Raw genomic sequence first — 16,116 nt, forward strand, 5'->3', positions numbered from 1 at the left:
CCAAAGAACTAATGAGTAGTTACCAAAGAACTGAGTAGTTACCGAAGAACTAATGAGAAACTAATGAGTAGTTACTGAGTAAATAATGAGCAGTCACTGAGTAACTGATGAGAAACTAATGAGTAGTTACTGAGTAACTAATGAGTAGTTACAGAGTAACGAATGAGAAACTAATGAGCAGTTACCGACTAACTAATGAGTAGTTACCAAAGAACTAATGAGTAGTTACCGAGTAACTAATTAGTTACTGAGTAATTGAGTAGTTACTGAGTAACTAATGAGGAACTAATGAGTAGTTACTGAGTAACGAATGAGTAGTTACTGAGTAACTGAGTAGTTACTCAGTAACTGAGTAGTTACTGAGTAACGAATGAGTAGTTACTGAGTAACGAATGAGTAGTTACTGAGTAACGAATGAGTAGTTACTGAGTAAATAATGAGTAGTTACTGAGTAACTAATGAGGACCTAATGAGTAGTCACTGAGTAACTAATGAGAAACTAATGAGTAGTTACTGAGTAACTAATGAGTAGTCACTGAGTAAATAATGAGCAGTTACTGAGTAAATAATGAGGAACTAATGAGTAGTCACCGAGTAACTAATGAAAAACTAATGAGTAGTTACTGAGTAACTAATGAGTAGTTACTGAGTAACTAATGAGTAACTAATGAGCAGTTACCAAGTAACTAATGAGTAGTTACAGAGTAACTAATGAGGAATGAATTAGTAGTAGTAGTAGTAGTAGTTACCTAAGAACCAAGGCACATAAATTCAGAGTAGTTACTGAGGGACCAATGAGGAGAGTAGTTAGTGAGGAAGTAAGGCACATGCATTTAGAGTAGTTAAAAGGGAACTAATGAGTAGAGTAGTTACTGAGGGAGTAATGAGGGAGTAATCCTCATTAACTACTGTGATTTTGTGTACCTTATGGTAGTGTAGTGTTACCCATGGGATGGGGGGGGTTAAATAGTTTTGGGGAGGAATGCTAATGCTAATTATTTCCTTCTCGCTGCTTCCCTCAAACACCTCCTGGACACCTGCATCACCTCCTCGTACTGCCGCCTTGGCTTATTTCTCTATTTTCTGCTCCACACCATGAGTATAAATAGGTTTCAAACAATTAGAAAGGCATGGTGGTGGTAAACGACCACAATGTATGCCAGCGGGCATCCTAGAGCATGTGCATGACAAACGTTACAATAACAAGGTCAACTCAAACGAAACTGAATTGTCTCTCTCTTACCGCTACCAAGCCAAAATGAGCAATCAGGAAAAGACGCTCCCGTGCGGCAACAAACACGCCAACGCACGCCAACGCACGCCAACGCACGCCAACGCACGCCAACGCACGCCAACGCACGCCAACGCACGCCAACGCACGCCAACGCACGCCAACGCACGTCACCACCGTGTTCACGGCAAAACGGCCACACAACACTGCACCCAAATCCCTCCATGTCTTCATAAGGACATGCGACAACTAACGAAACCAAACGAAATAAAGCAAACCATGCAGGCCGTTAGCCAACCCGTCAAAGGTGACTAACGCCAATCAGGAAAAGGAAACTAAAGGAAGATCATGTGGCTTACAAACACGCGTCACAACAATAAAAACATCCTGAACCCAAAAGCACACTTTAGCAAGCGCGGCGTTCCCTCCCCCGGCGGCGCTGACGTTATCTCGGCGAAAACAAAGTCTCTCTTCCTTTGGTCAGTGGGAAAAGACGCAGCGGGCGGCGTGACCCAGGACGCCACACGCCGCCCGCTCGTGGAGATGTAGAAAAAAAACAGCAATGGACACGGAGACACTTAAATGTTGGATTCCAACATGGAACGTTAAGTGGTGGACACGTTCCCAAACATCCGCCCAATATGGGAGGGAGGAACTCAAGGCTCCGGCTCCGCCTCCTCGGCGTGTTTCTGCACGTGTGCGAGCATCCCCTGTGCGAGCAAACAACATCCGGTGTAAGCCCCTCCCTCCTCCAGGTGAGTCTTACCTGGAAAGCTTACCTGCTTGGAGCCATTGCGAGCACAGAAGAACTCCTCGCAGTCTCTCCAGCGGCAGCGCTGCGTCTGCAGGTTGGCGCCAACATGGTTGCCGACAAGGTGCTGCTGCAGGTGCTCCATGACGCCGAAAACCAAGGAGCAGCCGTGCCACTACGGACCATGAGGACCATGACGACAGTGTCAATCATGTTCAATCAAATCCTCTTTATTATTCTGACATAAGCTAAACATCACATCCAAACACACCACGAGTCTCAAACTCACGTAGCGTGGTCTCAAACTCGCGAGATGGTCAGAGGCATGCTAGCTTGTTTATATGAATAGAAATTAGAGTTAGCGTGACGAACAGGAGGATCACCATACGGAACAGTAGCTACGATCACGATGCCAACACAACATTTCCAAGTACTGTGGAGAATAATAAACTGTGCCAACTCGAAACATGTAACTTTTTTTGTGCCGCAAGGCATGCTGGGAAGACGAAAGCACTTCCAGCAGCACTTAAAAATATTGCAGTATACAGTAAGTGAATTTTCACAAAGTAGCATTCCTTATTTATAAATAAGATAGCTTTGTAGTTTGAGCATGGAAAACTTTAACATTATTAGAGCCCTTTGGCCATGTAGTAACACCCCTATAGTCACCTTTACATTTGTATTAGCCAAAATAGCAGACATAAGAGAAAATAAGCCATTTAAGACATAAATGAGATTCATGTCCATGTGTGTTTTGGGGGGCCCTAAGTAAGTGGCGGACAGGAAGTGACATCAGGGGTTCAGGAGTTGAGTTTTACCTTGGAGTTGGTTCCCCAGTAGCTAGTGTTATGGATTATTATGCCTGTTGGGAGATTAATCAAATCTACAATAAAAGCCTGCTGTTCCGGCGATCAAGTCTGGTGCTTGTGTATCCCTGACATACTTTACTTTGTGACATTTTGCTGTAAGTCACTCCCAGGTTATTGACAGGTGTATTTCCCCCAATCAACTCTCAACTAGACTAGGTTCCAGCTAAATACAAACATTAGTTTTGTGTGAAACTAACTAGACCTCATTTTAAGAGTAAACTTGTGCTTTCAGTGTACTGGACTGTACCTCATTTATTGTACAACACAGTAGAAACACAAACAATGTAGTAACAACAATATGGAGCACACCGCTCAGTTAGCATTAATAGCTCATGAATTTCACAACAAACATCAGCGGGTTGCCTACAGCCGTATCTGTATCCGTATCTTTTGGTAATAAAAGACCCTGGCGGTTATTTGCTTTTGTCGCCCAGGCAACCTAATGACTCATGCTGTACACATACGATTATTGCGCAACTGCTTATTCATCTCACCCTGCAGCGGTAGTTGTGCGTCAGGTTCAGCTCGACGGCTCGTACGCTGCCGTCGTAGCAGCCAGTGTAGATCTGAAAAAAAAGACAACTCGAGTCAAGACTTTGGTGTCACCACGCATGGAGGATTGTGTGCCGACTCACCTTGTTCTGGTGGACCGCCATGCTGGTCACCATGTCAGAATGGCCGGCGTACACCTGCAGCTGCTCTCGAGACTGTGGAGGAAGAATGAAGATTTAGGGTCTCGTCTGTGGAAGTGTGTGGAGACTTAGAAAAAGTGTCATGAGTAAGTTTCTACACATGGCCCTGACACTAGCCACACTAATAAAAGCCTCAGCATCACAGTGCTGCTACTGACGACATACTGGGCCAAGGATGCTCTTATTTTGTTGATGTTTGTCATAATTACTATGAATTGAAGACAGAACATTGTCATGATGATAAAATAAAATGTTTAAATATTCAAGTCCCACACCATGAATCAGCGATGCTAAATCAAATCAAATCAACTTTATTTGTATAGCACTTTTCCTGCAAAGATATGCAACACAAAGTGCTTTACAGAATTAAAAACAATTACCACAATTAAAAGGAAAAACAAATAGTAAGAAAGCCCCTCCCTCCCACCCTCCATACTAGACACACACACACACACATCAAGGAAACGCCACCTTTGGGGCCGTCCACACTGGGAGGAGCCACAGGCCGTGCCATCGGGGGACCAGCACCCGGGTCCCCCGACTCCGACAGACGGGCGGACCCCCAGCCGGCCGGGTCGAAGGAACCCAAGGATGGCACCCCCCCAGCAGATCCGACACAGCCCCCCAGTGTGGAGGACCCCCCCTGAGGAAATACTGGAGTTAAAAGCTAAAAGCATAAAATAGGACTAAAAAGATAAAAACATAAGAAAAGTTTAAAAATATGAGTTAAAAGCCTGATTAAAAAGGTGTGTCTTTAATCTTTTTTTTTTTTTAATACCAACAGTCTCTGCAGTCCTGAGGCTCTCCGGCAGGCTGTTCCACAGGTGGGGGCCACAGTGGCTAAATGCTGCCTCACCGTGGGTTTTTGTTCTGGTTTTGGTATTGTTAAAAGGCCAGTGCCGGAGGACCGCAGGGTCTGCGGGAGTTGATATGGTAAAAGCACATCAGATAAATAAGAAGGTGCCATTTAGGCTGTTAAGACGTTTAAAAACCAGTAAGAGAATCTTAAAATCCATCCTGAAGCGGACGGGGAGCCAATGTAGCCACTTTAAAACTGGTGTAATGTGCTCCCGCTAGGTTAATTGGCAGCTCCAAATTGTCCATAGGTATGAATGTGAGTGTGAATGGTTGTTTGTCTATATGTGCCCTGTGATTGGCTGGCCACCAGTCCAGGGTGTACCCCGCCTTTCGCAGTTCTGTGTGTATGCAAGCTACAGTATATAGATTTTTGGATACGTTGAAGATGTGTAGGGCGGCACGGCGGTCTAGTGGTTAGCGCGCAGACCTCACAGCTAGACCAGGGTTCAATTCCACCCTCGGCCATCTCTGTGTGGAGTTTGCATGTTCTCCCCGTGCATGCGTGGGTTTTCTCCGGGTACTCCGGTTTCCTCCCACATTCCAAAAACATGCTAGGTTAATTAGCCACTCCAAATAGTCCATAGGTATGAATGCGAGTGTGAATGGTTGTTTGTCTATATGTGCCCTGTGATTGGCTGGCCACCAGTACAGGGTGTACCCCGCCTCTCGCCCGAAGACAACTGGGATAGGCTCCAGCACCCCCCGCGACCCTCGTGAGGATAAGCGGTAGAAAATGAATGAATTAATTAATCAATGAGGATGTGTAAACGCAAAAGTCAAAGCAAGGCACCTGTAGATCGTAGACGCGGACCATCTTGTCCAGGCAGGCGGTCACCATCACCTTGCCAACAACTGTTAAGACAGTTACGGCGTGACTGTGGCCCTTGTAGGCGCGCACCATTTCACCGCTCTGCACAGAAGATAGCAAAGTTAGCCCACCGATGGGAGCCTCCATGTTGTTATTGCAAAGAAGGTGGCCTCACATGGATGTTGTGTGCAAAGACGTTCTGGTCGCTGGAGCCGCTGAAGACCAACTCGTTCACAACCTGAAAGCAAAAGTCATTACTCCAGCTTCCGTCTCCCTTGCAATCAAACACGGTGTGTTGAAGAAGCGCACCTTCATGCAGAGGACAGTTTTGGTGTGGCCCTCCAGCGTGCGCAGTAGGAGTCCAGTCTTGGCGTCCCTCACGCTGATGGTGCTGTCATAGGAGCCAACCAGTAGGATCCTACCGGAGCCCTGTTGGTACGACGCAAGGCAGCTGACGGCGCGCGGGGCGTGGCACTCGAACACGTCCATCTGCCTGTTGCTCTGAGGTCATAAACATACAATCAGCCGTGACGTGACAGCAGGGGTTATACCAACTACCAACGATTGATATAAAAAAGTCAATCTGAAACACTCCTGCGCGCATGATGTTGACGTTTTGGATCTGGTTTTGGATCGACATTTGCAACTGTTGTAATTATTTGATTAGATTCAGAATCGTCCTCTTCTCTCTTCAATTGCCAGTGTGATAATGAATGATATGTTGTCATTATCTAATGAATGATAATGTCAGATGATCCATGAACAGATGGAGTCACGGTGTCACCAGTCACAGCACGCAACCATGGTGCATTCAAGGACTGCCGAATAAAGTGCGAAATCAAAGTGTTCCCTCACTAATGAATGATAATGTCAGATGATCCATGAACAGATGGAGTCACGGTGTCACCAGTCACAGCACATAACAATGGTGCTTTCAAGGACTGCCGAATAAAGTGCGAAATCAAAGTGTTCCCTCACTAATGAATGATAATGTCAGATGATCCATGAAATGATGGAGTCACGGTGTCACCATGGTGCATTCAAAGACTGCCAAATAAAGTGTGAAATCTCAACATTTGACACATATGTACGTATTTCACCTGCATTATCATTTATAAATTATTGCCGACTTATGTGAATGAGATCTGTTTTACATTTTGAAAAATAAAATAATTTCCGAAATTATTTGTTCTAACCAAAACTCTGCCAAGTTGCAGGTCGGTGAATGCTAGACCACGCATGTGCAGGGAACTGTGCTGTTACTCACAGTGAGGTCGAAGGTGACCACATTGCCGTTGGCCAGACCCGCGTAAAGAATCTTCCATCGACTGTGAAGACAGAGGACACGGTCTGCCAGACTGAACTGCTGCTCCAACTCCTGTGTCTGTAAACAACACAAAACACCCAAATACAAATAAGACCCCACAGGACGGCACAGGTCTCCTTCTGGTGGTCTTGACACATGATAGCTGAGTCCACCCCGTGTAACACTTGACATAGGATAGTTGTCCTGTAAATAGGCCATACCAAAATACCTTAAGATTGTAGCACCGAATGGTCTGGTCGCTAGAACCAGAGTACAGGCGGCGCTGCAGGCAGGGGGCGGTCGACACCAACAGGCAGCTCACTTTGGACGTGTGACCCGAAAACACAGCGACACACTTGCGGCTCTGCGAGAACAGGGAACGCCATTCATAAGTCGACATGCGATGAGACAGACGGCAGCGTATGCGAGCATTTACCTGCAGGTCCAGGGCTTTGATGGTGCGGTCTCCCGAGCAGGTGTACAACAGGCCGTTGTGGACCTGCATGCCGTTCACCGCCTCCTGGTGGCCCTCGAATGCACCACAGGACGTGTCTGAGAATGACAAATGAAACATAAGGTGGAAAAGACGTGGAATGAAGTTATTGATTATTTCAACGTTATCTTCATGGACAGACTTACAGGAGGAGGTCCGTGTCATCTTCGGAAATGATACTTCACTACAAAGAGAAGAGAAACGGTAGAGAAGAGTTTTGCATCAGCGTCAGGAATAAAGATGAAAGAGTGTAATGTTGTCACCTCTCAGATGATTTACAAATGTCCATGTCGCTGGTGGAGGTGACCTCGTTACACGCTAAGCTCGGCTGCTCTGTTCTGGACGAGTCCGGGATGGAAGCCGGGGGAGAGAGCGAGGTCCCGAGGAGCTGCTGGCAGGTTTCAGTCACCTCCATCTTTTCTTCCATCAGCACCGGGGGGTCCGTATCAGGAAGCAGGGCCTGCATGAGAGGCACGGTCACTTCCTTGTCGTCCTCCATGTTCACATCGCTTCCACTTGGTAAGGAGGAGATCTTACCTGAGTGCTATGAGCACTGCTGCTGCTGGACCTCCTGTTAGGTCGGGGCCACCTGGGCCTGGAGGTTTCGGCATCCATCTCGGTGTCGCTGCTCTCAGGCTGCACGTTCCCGTGAGCCTTTTCTAGCACCTTCCTCTTCTTCAGCTTCCTCACACGCTTTCCACCGTGCATCTCGCAGGGCGACTCTGCCGTGTTTGGGACCGCGGGGGTCTCAAACACTGGTGAGGGCGAACGCTCAGCGAGGCTGCCCGTCTCCGAGCTTCTCCTGCTGCTGGCTGACATCAGCTGCACGGAGGTTTTGAGGTCCAGGTTGTGAAGGTGATGTACTGCCTGAACTGCCTTTTCATTGGGCTCCAATAAACCCAACGTGCTGTCTTTGACATCGCCAGACTGGCCAAGTGCCCACGAGTCCTCCAGCTTTGTTTCTACAGACGTGTGAAGCCCTAAGGTGGGCTCTGGAGAAGCCCATCAAGAAACCACATTTAAGAACATTTTTTATTCCAGCGATACTGCAGCATAGAAAAGATTCTTACCTGCAAGAGTGACAGCCTCCAAAAGTTCAGTCTCTGAGCTGACACGTACGGGGGAGAGGGGCTCCTGCTTGATGGCCACAGGGAGGGAACTGGCGGACGGAGATGAGGCGGAGCCGGGATGAGCAATGCTCGTAAGAGAGGACATGGAAGCAGCCAGGGAGGATTCGACCGGGTCTGCCTCCTCTTCTTTTAGTCGAACTGGCGGTGGGGCAGCTATGTTGCCGGCTTCAATAAACACACATTAAACTGGCATTAATTGAAATTAAAGTGAACAATGAAATGATTTGGTATTACCTTGCATCCCTTTTAATAACGCAATGCGTTTTTCTCTTAGGGTGCTCATCTCTGTGGTTATCTGAAAATCAGCAAACAGCCAGTCAATCACCATGAGATTGTACCACACCCAGGTATCTATGATAAATGATCTTTGGAAAGGTGAATATTTTGATGAAGGTGCTTCTATTGAGGAACTGTTCCTGCCAAAAAAAAAACACATATGTGTTGTGACACACCTGCTGTTTGACCACCATGAACCGCTGCACCTCCACGTAGGCGGCCTCCAGCGCCGCCCTGGCCTGAATGAGCTGGCTGTCCACCGTCTGCAGTGAACGACTCAGCTCCTCCTCGCGCAGGGACACGGCCAGGAGCTGGTCGATCTGTAAACGATCGGCTGCACGCACCCCAAAACACACATGGGACACCATTATTAATAGAACATGTCAGGAGGCCCTATCCTGCTCGTTTCACTGGCTTTTTGGATCCTCGCGGGGCGTTATAGTAAGAGTCGTTCAATAAAATACTCCATAAATCTCAAGGTAAATTTGCATTCTTCTCCTCTTGTCTGAAACTGTGCTGCCTGACCACGCCTACTACTACTACTACTACGTGAAGTGGAGCAGTTGTGATGTGAGATATCTAGTCCGTGAATGCATCTTGGGGTTGCCTAGTGACAATGAGGAAGTGCAGTGCTGTTGATGTGTTCAGGTCAGAATAAAGTAGCGGACTTAACCGAATGACATAAATACGAGGACATTTGAGCATATTGCAGCACCCACCACTTTTGGATTTGATCTTTCTTCGTTTTTTATCTTGTTCCACACCTGCAGCCTCTTGGCTCGGAACATCCTAAAGGGCAGAAACCGAAGGAGGTGACTTGTTTGCATGAAACAAATGAAATTTTTATTCTTTTATTAAATTCTTTTATTTTCTGAGGAAATATTCCACGGCTACGTTGGCTCCTCACCCCAGGTGTTCTTCGCCTCTTTGCTGTTCCCTGGGTGTCCATCTGCTCCGTTCCTGAGCTGTTGTCCCCAAGCATGGAATCGGATCTTTGGAGAGCCTTAGCCTTCTCCAACATTAGCTTATCTGCTAGCTTCTGTGCTTCCTCCAGAGTCAATTTTGGTTTCTGCTCAGCCTCATCATTCTCTTTGGGAACGCTAAACGTAGGAGAAACGGAGGACCTCTGCTGCTCGGAACGTCGGACTTGCCTTTGTGGTGTCTCGGACTCACACGATGGGAAACACGAGTGCTCGGACGCAGGAGCGATACTGCTTTCTGATAAGGAGCGTTTACGGGAGACGGCGGGAGAAGAGGTCTCCTTCAGGGCCTCCCAAGGGAAATTATCCAGGAATGCCAGGTTGTCTTCCTCCTGGCTCTGGTCCTCCAGGTCATTTGGAACCATTTCAATGCCGAATCTGAAGAAAGACGGAAGTAAAAATAAGACTCAGCAGAACAAAAAAGGCTTGAATTTAAGTTCTGGTCTCACCTTGGCATTCCTTTCCCCTTGTCCTGCTTCTTCCGCACTTCCTGGTACACCTGGTCCCAGTTGACCTTCCGCCGAGACCCGGAGGAGCTGATGAGCTGGCGAACGGTCGGCTTGAGCCCGGAATCCTTCTCTGTGTCACTTCTCCGCGACTCGCTCAGGTTGCGCACCCGCCTGGCAATGTTGAGGTTGGGCTCCAGGCCGCCCGTCTTAGTCTTGGTGCCGACACGCTTGGTCAGGTCTCGTCCGAGTTTGGATGCGCTGGATGCGTTGAGGTCCGATTTGCCGCATCTGGAGTTGTCGCTCCCTGAATTGTGACCTTCGTCTGCAGCCTGTGAGGCCTCATCCTGGGGAGGTGATGCGAGAGTTTCCACGTCCGGAAGCTTTTCCGCGTCGTCACCACCTGAGCCAGCGGGCGGAAATCTCTCCGCCGTGGAAGTGCTGACGTGCAGCGACTGGAGGGAGTGCGTGCTCTCAGATGAAGACGGTGCTGGTTTTTCCCGGGCCGGGTCTTGTGATTTCGGTTTACCCGCGTTCTGCCGGCAGCTGTTGTCCTTGTTGTCCGTAATCTGACCCCGCAATAGATGCTTCAGGGGTTCCCCCTCAGTGTGTCGGGCCACTGCTAACTTAGAGCCATCCAAAGAGCATCTCCTGGCCATGGCTTTCCTGATGATTTCTGGAGACTTCTGTGGTCCGACAGGAGCGGTCCGGATCCCCGCCTGCTTTGTGGTGGGTTTCGACTGTGACTGTGCTGAGACGCCACTGCTGGGATGAGTGGAAGGACCAGAGGTGGAGGTCTGGCGGACAGCTTTCTGGGCGGCGCTTCTCTTATCCACGCTTTTAGGGTTACTTTTAAGCTTCGCCTCTTGAGGTTCTGCTGCTGTTCTTTCCTGGCTTTTGGGTCCTTTTGGGGTGGCTGAGGTATCTTTGCTCGGTTTGGAGTCCACTTCCTTTGACCAGCTGCAGGTTTTGTCCAGTTTTGGGTTGCTGCCAAAGGTCTTTTTACTGTGCTGGTCACAGTCAGCTGCTCGCATCTCCTCCCTTTGGGGCCCTCTAGATTCCTTACCCTTCCTTTGAAGGTTGTTCGCAGAATTGGTGAAGAACTGTGGCGGCGGCGGAAACAGAGAGGCCCCGTTGAAACTGAGTGGCCGGTTATTTGTTGCACACGGTGAAATATTATTCCTGCCGTACACGCCATAGCTGCTGCCTTGGTTGCTGAGCCAGGGCAGCCGACTTTGGTCAGACAACGGACTCCGCTCCCAATTTATGGAGCCCCCCCAGCCATCCTGTGAGTGGAAGCGGTTGTCACCCGATTCCCATCTGTGGAAGTAGGGCGGCGTCTGAGCATGCCAGGTGGCGCTCCTTCCTTGTCTGTTGTTGTTCCACGGTGGGGCGTACCCGTCTCGTAAGCCATGCTGCTGTTTGTTGTTCCAGGAGTTGTGCTGAGTGGAGCGAGCGAAGCCTTGCGGCGGATGCTGCGGACCTCTATCCAGCCTGTAACCCTCCTTGGCTTTGCTGAGTCGCTGCTGGAACTCCTTTTTCCGCGCTTCTTCCTGCTGTTTGGCCAGCTGAGCAGCAGCGTCCGCCTCTTTTTCTTTGCTGATGACAAAAGCCGCAAATGTCATACGTGCAGGTGACACTCCCGCCTCCCCCCACCCCGAAAAACCTGTGCTAAATCCTGATCCTGCTTCTGTTTTTGGCTGCAGTGGTGTCATTTGAGCCCTGCAATGATCGAGCGGCTAAAAGAAGCCTGTGAGGGCTGATGAACAGAATGAGGCTATAGATGGCGCATGCTCAGGCTTGTTTGCTGGAGAGGATCAACTAGTGGTAAGTAACATGTGGAACACACGATGGAGTTGTACCACGCAGTCTATGGTATCACTTACACCCCTGTAAATAACACTATTTTATACTACATTATGTATACTAATTAGTATTTTGCCACCCTTGCAAATAGCAGGGATCATCTGTTGTCAAAGCAACATGTACAACAGTGTAAACAATAACAGGATGACCATTGGGATACATTGCGGTCGTCTACAATCATCAGTTGAATGAAGAACTCTGTGACATATGGCAGGTCAAATGTCTTACCGGATCTGCTCCTGCCGCTTGTGTATCGCATCCACCAGCGCCTGGTCGAAGTAGTCCTCGCCGCGGTGCACGCTGGCGGGCTTCTTCTCCAGGGCTTCCACGTGTTGCTTGTGCGCCGCGCTGGAAATGTGGCTGGCGTAGTCGGTCAGGCTGACCACCGACACCTTGCACACCCTGCACTCGTGGCCGCAGTCCCTGGGGAGGTGAGGCGACAGGGGGGGTTCAATACTTCCTTCAGGCATGGTTCTGGTCTTGTTTGCTTGCTTCTTCCTGCCTTGCAGAGCTTGTTGTTACAATGCACTCTAGCTGGCTGCTATACTTTTTCTTACTTTGTCTCAATCGGAAAAAGTGGGAGTAGAGAGTACTCAACAATCCCTTTAAAAAAAAAATAACATTAGCCAATTTTTCTATTGCTTGCAGATCAGGAGGTAACTAACTTAAATTTTCTGGTGTCAAAAATAAAAACCTCTATCTTCCTGATCTAAACTCAGCGTTCCCTAGCAGGCCATCGGAGGCAGGAAGAGCCGCTCAGCCCAGGCGGCGCGCTAATGGAGCTAGCCGGCCTCGCAGCGCTTAGTGTGCTGCCATGATGGCGTCTGCTGCACTCTGAGACCCGGCCGGAGTCTCACGTCTGCTTTTGTCAGTCAGGAAGCATCCAATGACCGCCCCCCCTCCTCCCCTATCCAGCGCCGACATTTGTGCTCTTCATCACACTGACCAATCGCAGCAGAGATAGAGTAACTGGAGCCTGCAGCTGCTCGCAACCTTTGCCTCCAGACCTCTCCCAAATATGTCACCTTGGGTCTGGACCCCTCTCGCTTTTTTTTTTACTCTGTATCAAGAAATGCTGGTATTATAGCAGGTCCTATGTTGGTCACTGTTATCACTTGTGTAGCTTATTTATCAGTTGAAGGTCAAAATTATTGAGCTGAATTTGAACTTGACGTCACACATACTTTAACTTATCAAAAAGTCACGAGCCAGCCAGCCAGCCAGCCAGCCAGCCGCCTTCTATCAGGCTTCCGGAGAGAGTTTGTGTCTAAATATATGTGTCACAGTTGGGAGCAGCTGCCCCTCAATCCACTGGCTTGATACCCGATGAGCACGTGCCAGAATGTGCATGTGCCTCATGACCCACATTCGGCACACCAGAAGAAAACATCTTTGAGTTCAGCTCATGAAAAACGGGAGCAAAACCAAATATTTTGGACTTACCGGCCTTTGAGTTTCTCCAGCTCGCGATGGTGCAGCATGCTTCTCATGTGCTCGTCCATCTCCTGCAGAGGAACAATAAAGTTGTACTTTTACACATACGCTGCCACAAGGCAAGAGTGTCCCTGTATATGAACTCTACCGTTTCTCAAAGATTATTATTATTTATAAAAACATTTTAATTATTTGTACAAATTACTGTTCACGCTGTACATTGTTGTTCATATTTGATGTCATCTATTTACTCTCCACATTATTATTTATTATTATGCGGGAGACAGGCAACGACATTTCGTTGGCAATTTTACTGCTGTGTTATTGTGCAATGACAATAAACAAAATCCATCCATAAACAAAATCCATCCATCTTGAGGGCCGTGCAGTTGCATGCCATAGCCAGAGGTAGCACTATAACTAACAAAGGAACTGTAGCCTTGTTTTATCTGGGGCCTAAAATGGAAAACAGGCAATGTGTGCTGTGGAAAATCTGAAGCCTATGGTCCCTGAGGTTGTACATAATAATGTAAAAAAAAAAAAAACATTTAATCATCATCAACAGGTTTTCTATGCTCCAATTACAAATATATTCAGTTCATTACTGCGATGAACACTCAAACACACATCACAATGTGCAATATGGGACTTATGTGACTTATGTGAAATAGATTCATTCAAGTGAAATTCAGGTACAATATGTGCAATACTACCTTTTGTTTACTGTAGTTCCACATTTTGTTTACTGTATAGGTTATTGTTTTTGATGTACATATATTTACATTTATTCTGAACAGCACCTATATCACTTTTTATATTTATATTCTTATCCTTTATTTTATTTTTTTCCTTATTTTTTATTCTTACTTTCTACAAAATGCACCGTGGAGTTGCACTCAAATTTCGTTGACAATAATGACAATGACAATGACAATAAAGGCAATTAAGATAAATACTGAATCCTGCTTCATGAAATTTCACTTATCGCAGTCAGGTCTACAATTGATTGTGATAAAATGGGGGACGACTCCAACTGAATTTCAGCGAAGAAAGTCACAAAACATTAGAGTTTCATTATTAAATATAAGAATGAGTATCCTATCTACAAGTATGACAGTTACGAATATGAAATTGCTCATTAAAACACTGCCTGTACACTTGCGATGGCCAGTTTGCTATTGCTCTGTGTTTGTATTTCAACCTACAAGGCATGCAGTCCAGATACGTGACGTGGGAATCTAACCAAAAACGACAGTTTGTGACTAAAGTTACCTGCTTGGAGGCATGGACCGTCTCACAGAGGATGCACTTCTTGTGTCTGGCCATCTTGACTGGAAATCTGACCATAGCTGCCAACACACAATACGTTCATTTATTCAGTCTCTTTTCCACTTCTTATAAACAGCACAGTTAGCAAAAAAAAGAGTGCGGACTAGATAGGACAGCTCTGGTCTGAGAGCCGGGTGCAAGATCCAAACTATTTACCCTCTAAAGGAGGAGGCGGGTCCAGACAGGAATGGTCAAATGACCATCGTTGGGGTACAATGGAGAGGGGCCTCTGGCCGCCAACGATGGTCGTTTGGGTGGTATCACCTTCGTTAGAATCCTATTCAGATGTAATGATGGTCATGGACCCATCTCCAAACCAGGTGGCTATGCCTTCTTTATTTCTTATGAATGGACGACATGGTTTGAAAGAATACAATGACCTGGATGAGTAGGAATATTCCCAGGAATGTTCAAGACTCCGTTTTTGATGAACTGCCTAACCCACTTTTTGTCCACAACACTCCAAATACCACAAAGGAGTCCGAGGTGGACGCTGGTTAATTTTAGTGTGCTGATGGATCCACAATGTAGTAAACCACCGTCAAGTTTGGACGGGCCTCGTGATCACAAAGAAGGTGGGAAGCTGCCAAAATGCATTGTGGGTCAGCTGAGGTTCATCACAAGGAGAGCTACCATAAAATGTTGCAGTGTCTACGACCTTGGCAGGTTTAAACAAACTTTTACGGCAAGTTGGAAATCATACAAAAATGACTGCAAACAGCAAAATATGCTAATGCTAGATGTGCTAAATCTATTATCCAGCATGATTTGCCTGTAAAATGTGGACTGACTGTAGGACAAAGAATATGAAGTTAAAACTCTCTGTCATTGTCTACACACACAAAAATTATTGGTGATGTTGTGGAGCTGTTTCCATGACAACAGCGAGAAGAGAGGTGCTCCAAACACTTTCCCCTGCAAACTTCAAACACGATTAACGATAAGTTAAAAAAAACAATTATTTTAAGATGGTGTAGGCCAAATTACCGTGTTTAAAGCACAACAACAAAAGGACAATGAAAGGAAGATGTTACTGCTGTGCTCGCTTGTGCTAACAATTCGCTATTTGATCAAGCGATTTAAGGTAACTACTGTATAATGAGCAGACGTTTTATATATTTAGATATTAAGTTGATGCACACAATACTGCACCAACACAACATAGTTGGGGGTCACTATGGGTTACAAACAGCACTTGTGGCTGTTTGTTTGTGTTAGCCCACAAGCTAATTGTCATGTCGAGTTTGTTATCAAAGATCGAGATTACCAAGATTATTAGTGGAATTACATTAAATCTGGAGCACACAGACTAAACCAGCAAATGAAGCAATCTAATATAACCCAGTATAAACAAATTTATGCCAAATAAGTGCTAGCTGGGTCGCCAGCTAGCATGCTAGCCAGCGTCACTAAGGTAACTAAGAGTGCACAACGAACGTAACGCAACATGACAAAATGGCAGATAAGTTCTGCTAAAGTCCAGCATTTGCAAGCATTTAACTGTAAAAGTGGTGAACTGATACCTTTAGAACATCCGCTAGTGCCTGGGACTCTACATTGTCTCCTCCAGCGAAGAAGCTAACAACATCCTCCTTCTCCTCCTCCTCCTGTAAGCACCCAGCCTGCCCGGCAACGGAAGCGGCATTC

At 47.0% G+C, this 16,116-nt stretch overlaps 1 protein-coding gene across 2 annotated transcripts; it reads right to left on the reverse strand.

Moving 5' to 3' along the window:
- Positions 1 to 368: 368 nt before the first annotated feature.
- On the reverse strand, positions 369 to 16,112 carry znf106a (zinc finger protein 106a). Of its 2 annotated transcripts, XM_058077511.1 has the most exons (23): positions 15,993 to 16,112; positions 14,413 to 14,489; positions 13,150 to 13,211; positions 11,935 to 12,129; positions 9,844 to 11,439; positions 9,322 to 9,772; positions 9,134 to 9,203; positions 8,591 to 8,748; positions 8,373 to 8,433; positions 8,079 to 8,303; positions 7,546 to 8,000; positions 7,272 to 7,468; positions 7,155 to 7,192; positions 6,952 to 7,067; positions 6,745 to 6,879; positions 6,477 to 6,593; positions 5,519 to 5,710; positions 5,385 to 5,447; positions 5,192 to 5,311; positions 3,487 to 3,558; positions 3,346 to 3,417; positions 2,011 to 2,157; positions 369 to 1,941 (listed from the first exon to the last, which is right to left on the reverse strand). In XM_058077511.1, exons 2-23 carry the CDS (start codon positions 14,485 to 14,487, stop codon positions 1,888 to 1,890), a joined length of 4,671 nt encoding a protein of 1,556 aa, XP_057933494.1. In that variant the 5' UTR covers positions 14,488 to 14,489; positions 15,993 to 16,112; the 3' UTR covers positions 369 to 1,887. The 2 variants fall into 2 exon arrangements, with proteins under 2 accessions (XP_057933494.1, XP_057933493.1); XM_058077510.1 differs by having other exon boundaries at positions 369 to 2,157.
- Positions 16,113 to 16,116: the final 4 nt, after the last annotated feature.

The sequence above is a fragment of the Doryrhamphus excisus genome, chromosome 7 (assembly GCF_030265055.1).
Source record: "Doryrhamphus excisus isolate RoL2022-K1 chromosome 7, RoL_Dexc_1.0, whole genome shotgun sequence".
NCBI lineage: Eukaryota > Metazoa > Chordata > Actinopteri > Syngnathiformes > Syngnathidae > Doryrhamphus > Doryrhamphus excisus.

Excerpts from the sequence above, each read along its gene's own strand:
- znf106a (XM_058077510.1), bottom strand. The coding sequence starts at position 14,487 with ATGGTCAGATTTCCAGTCAAGATGGCCAGACACAAGAAGTGCATCCTC. Across the intron at positions 7,193-7,271 it reads ATTTGTAAATCATCTGAGAG|TGAAGTATCATTTCCGAAGA; the intron begins GTGACAACATTA and ends TTCTCTTTGTAG. Across the intron at positions 3,418-3,486 it reads TGGCGGTCCACCAGAACAAG|ATCTACACTGGCTGCTACGA; the intron begins GTGAGTCGGCAC and ends CTTTTTTTTCAG.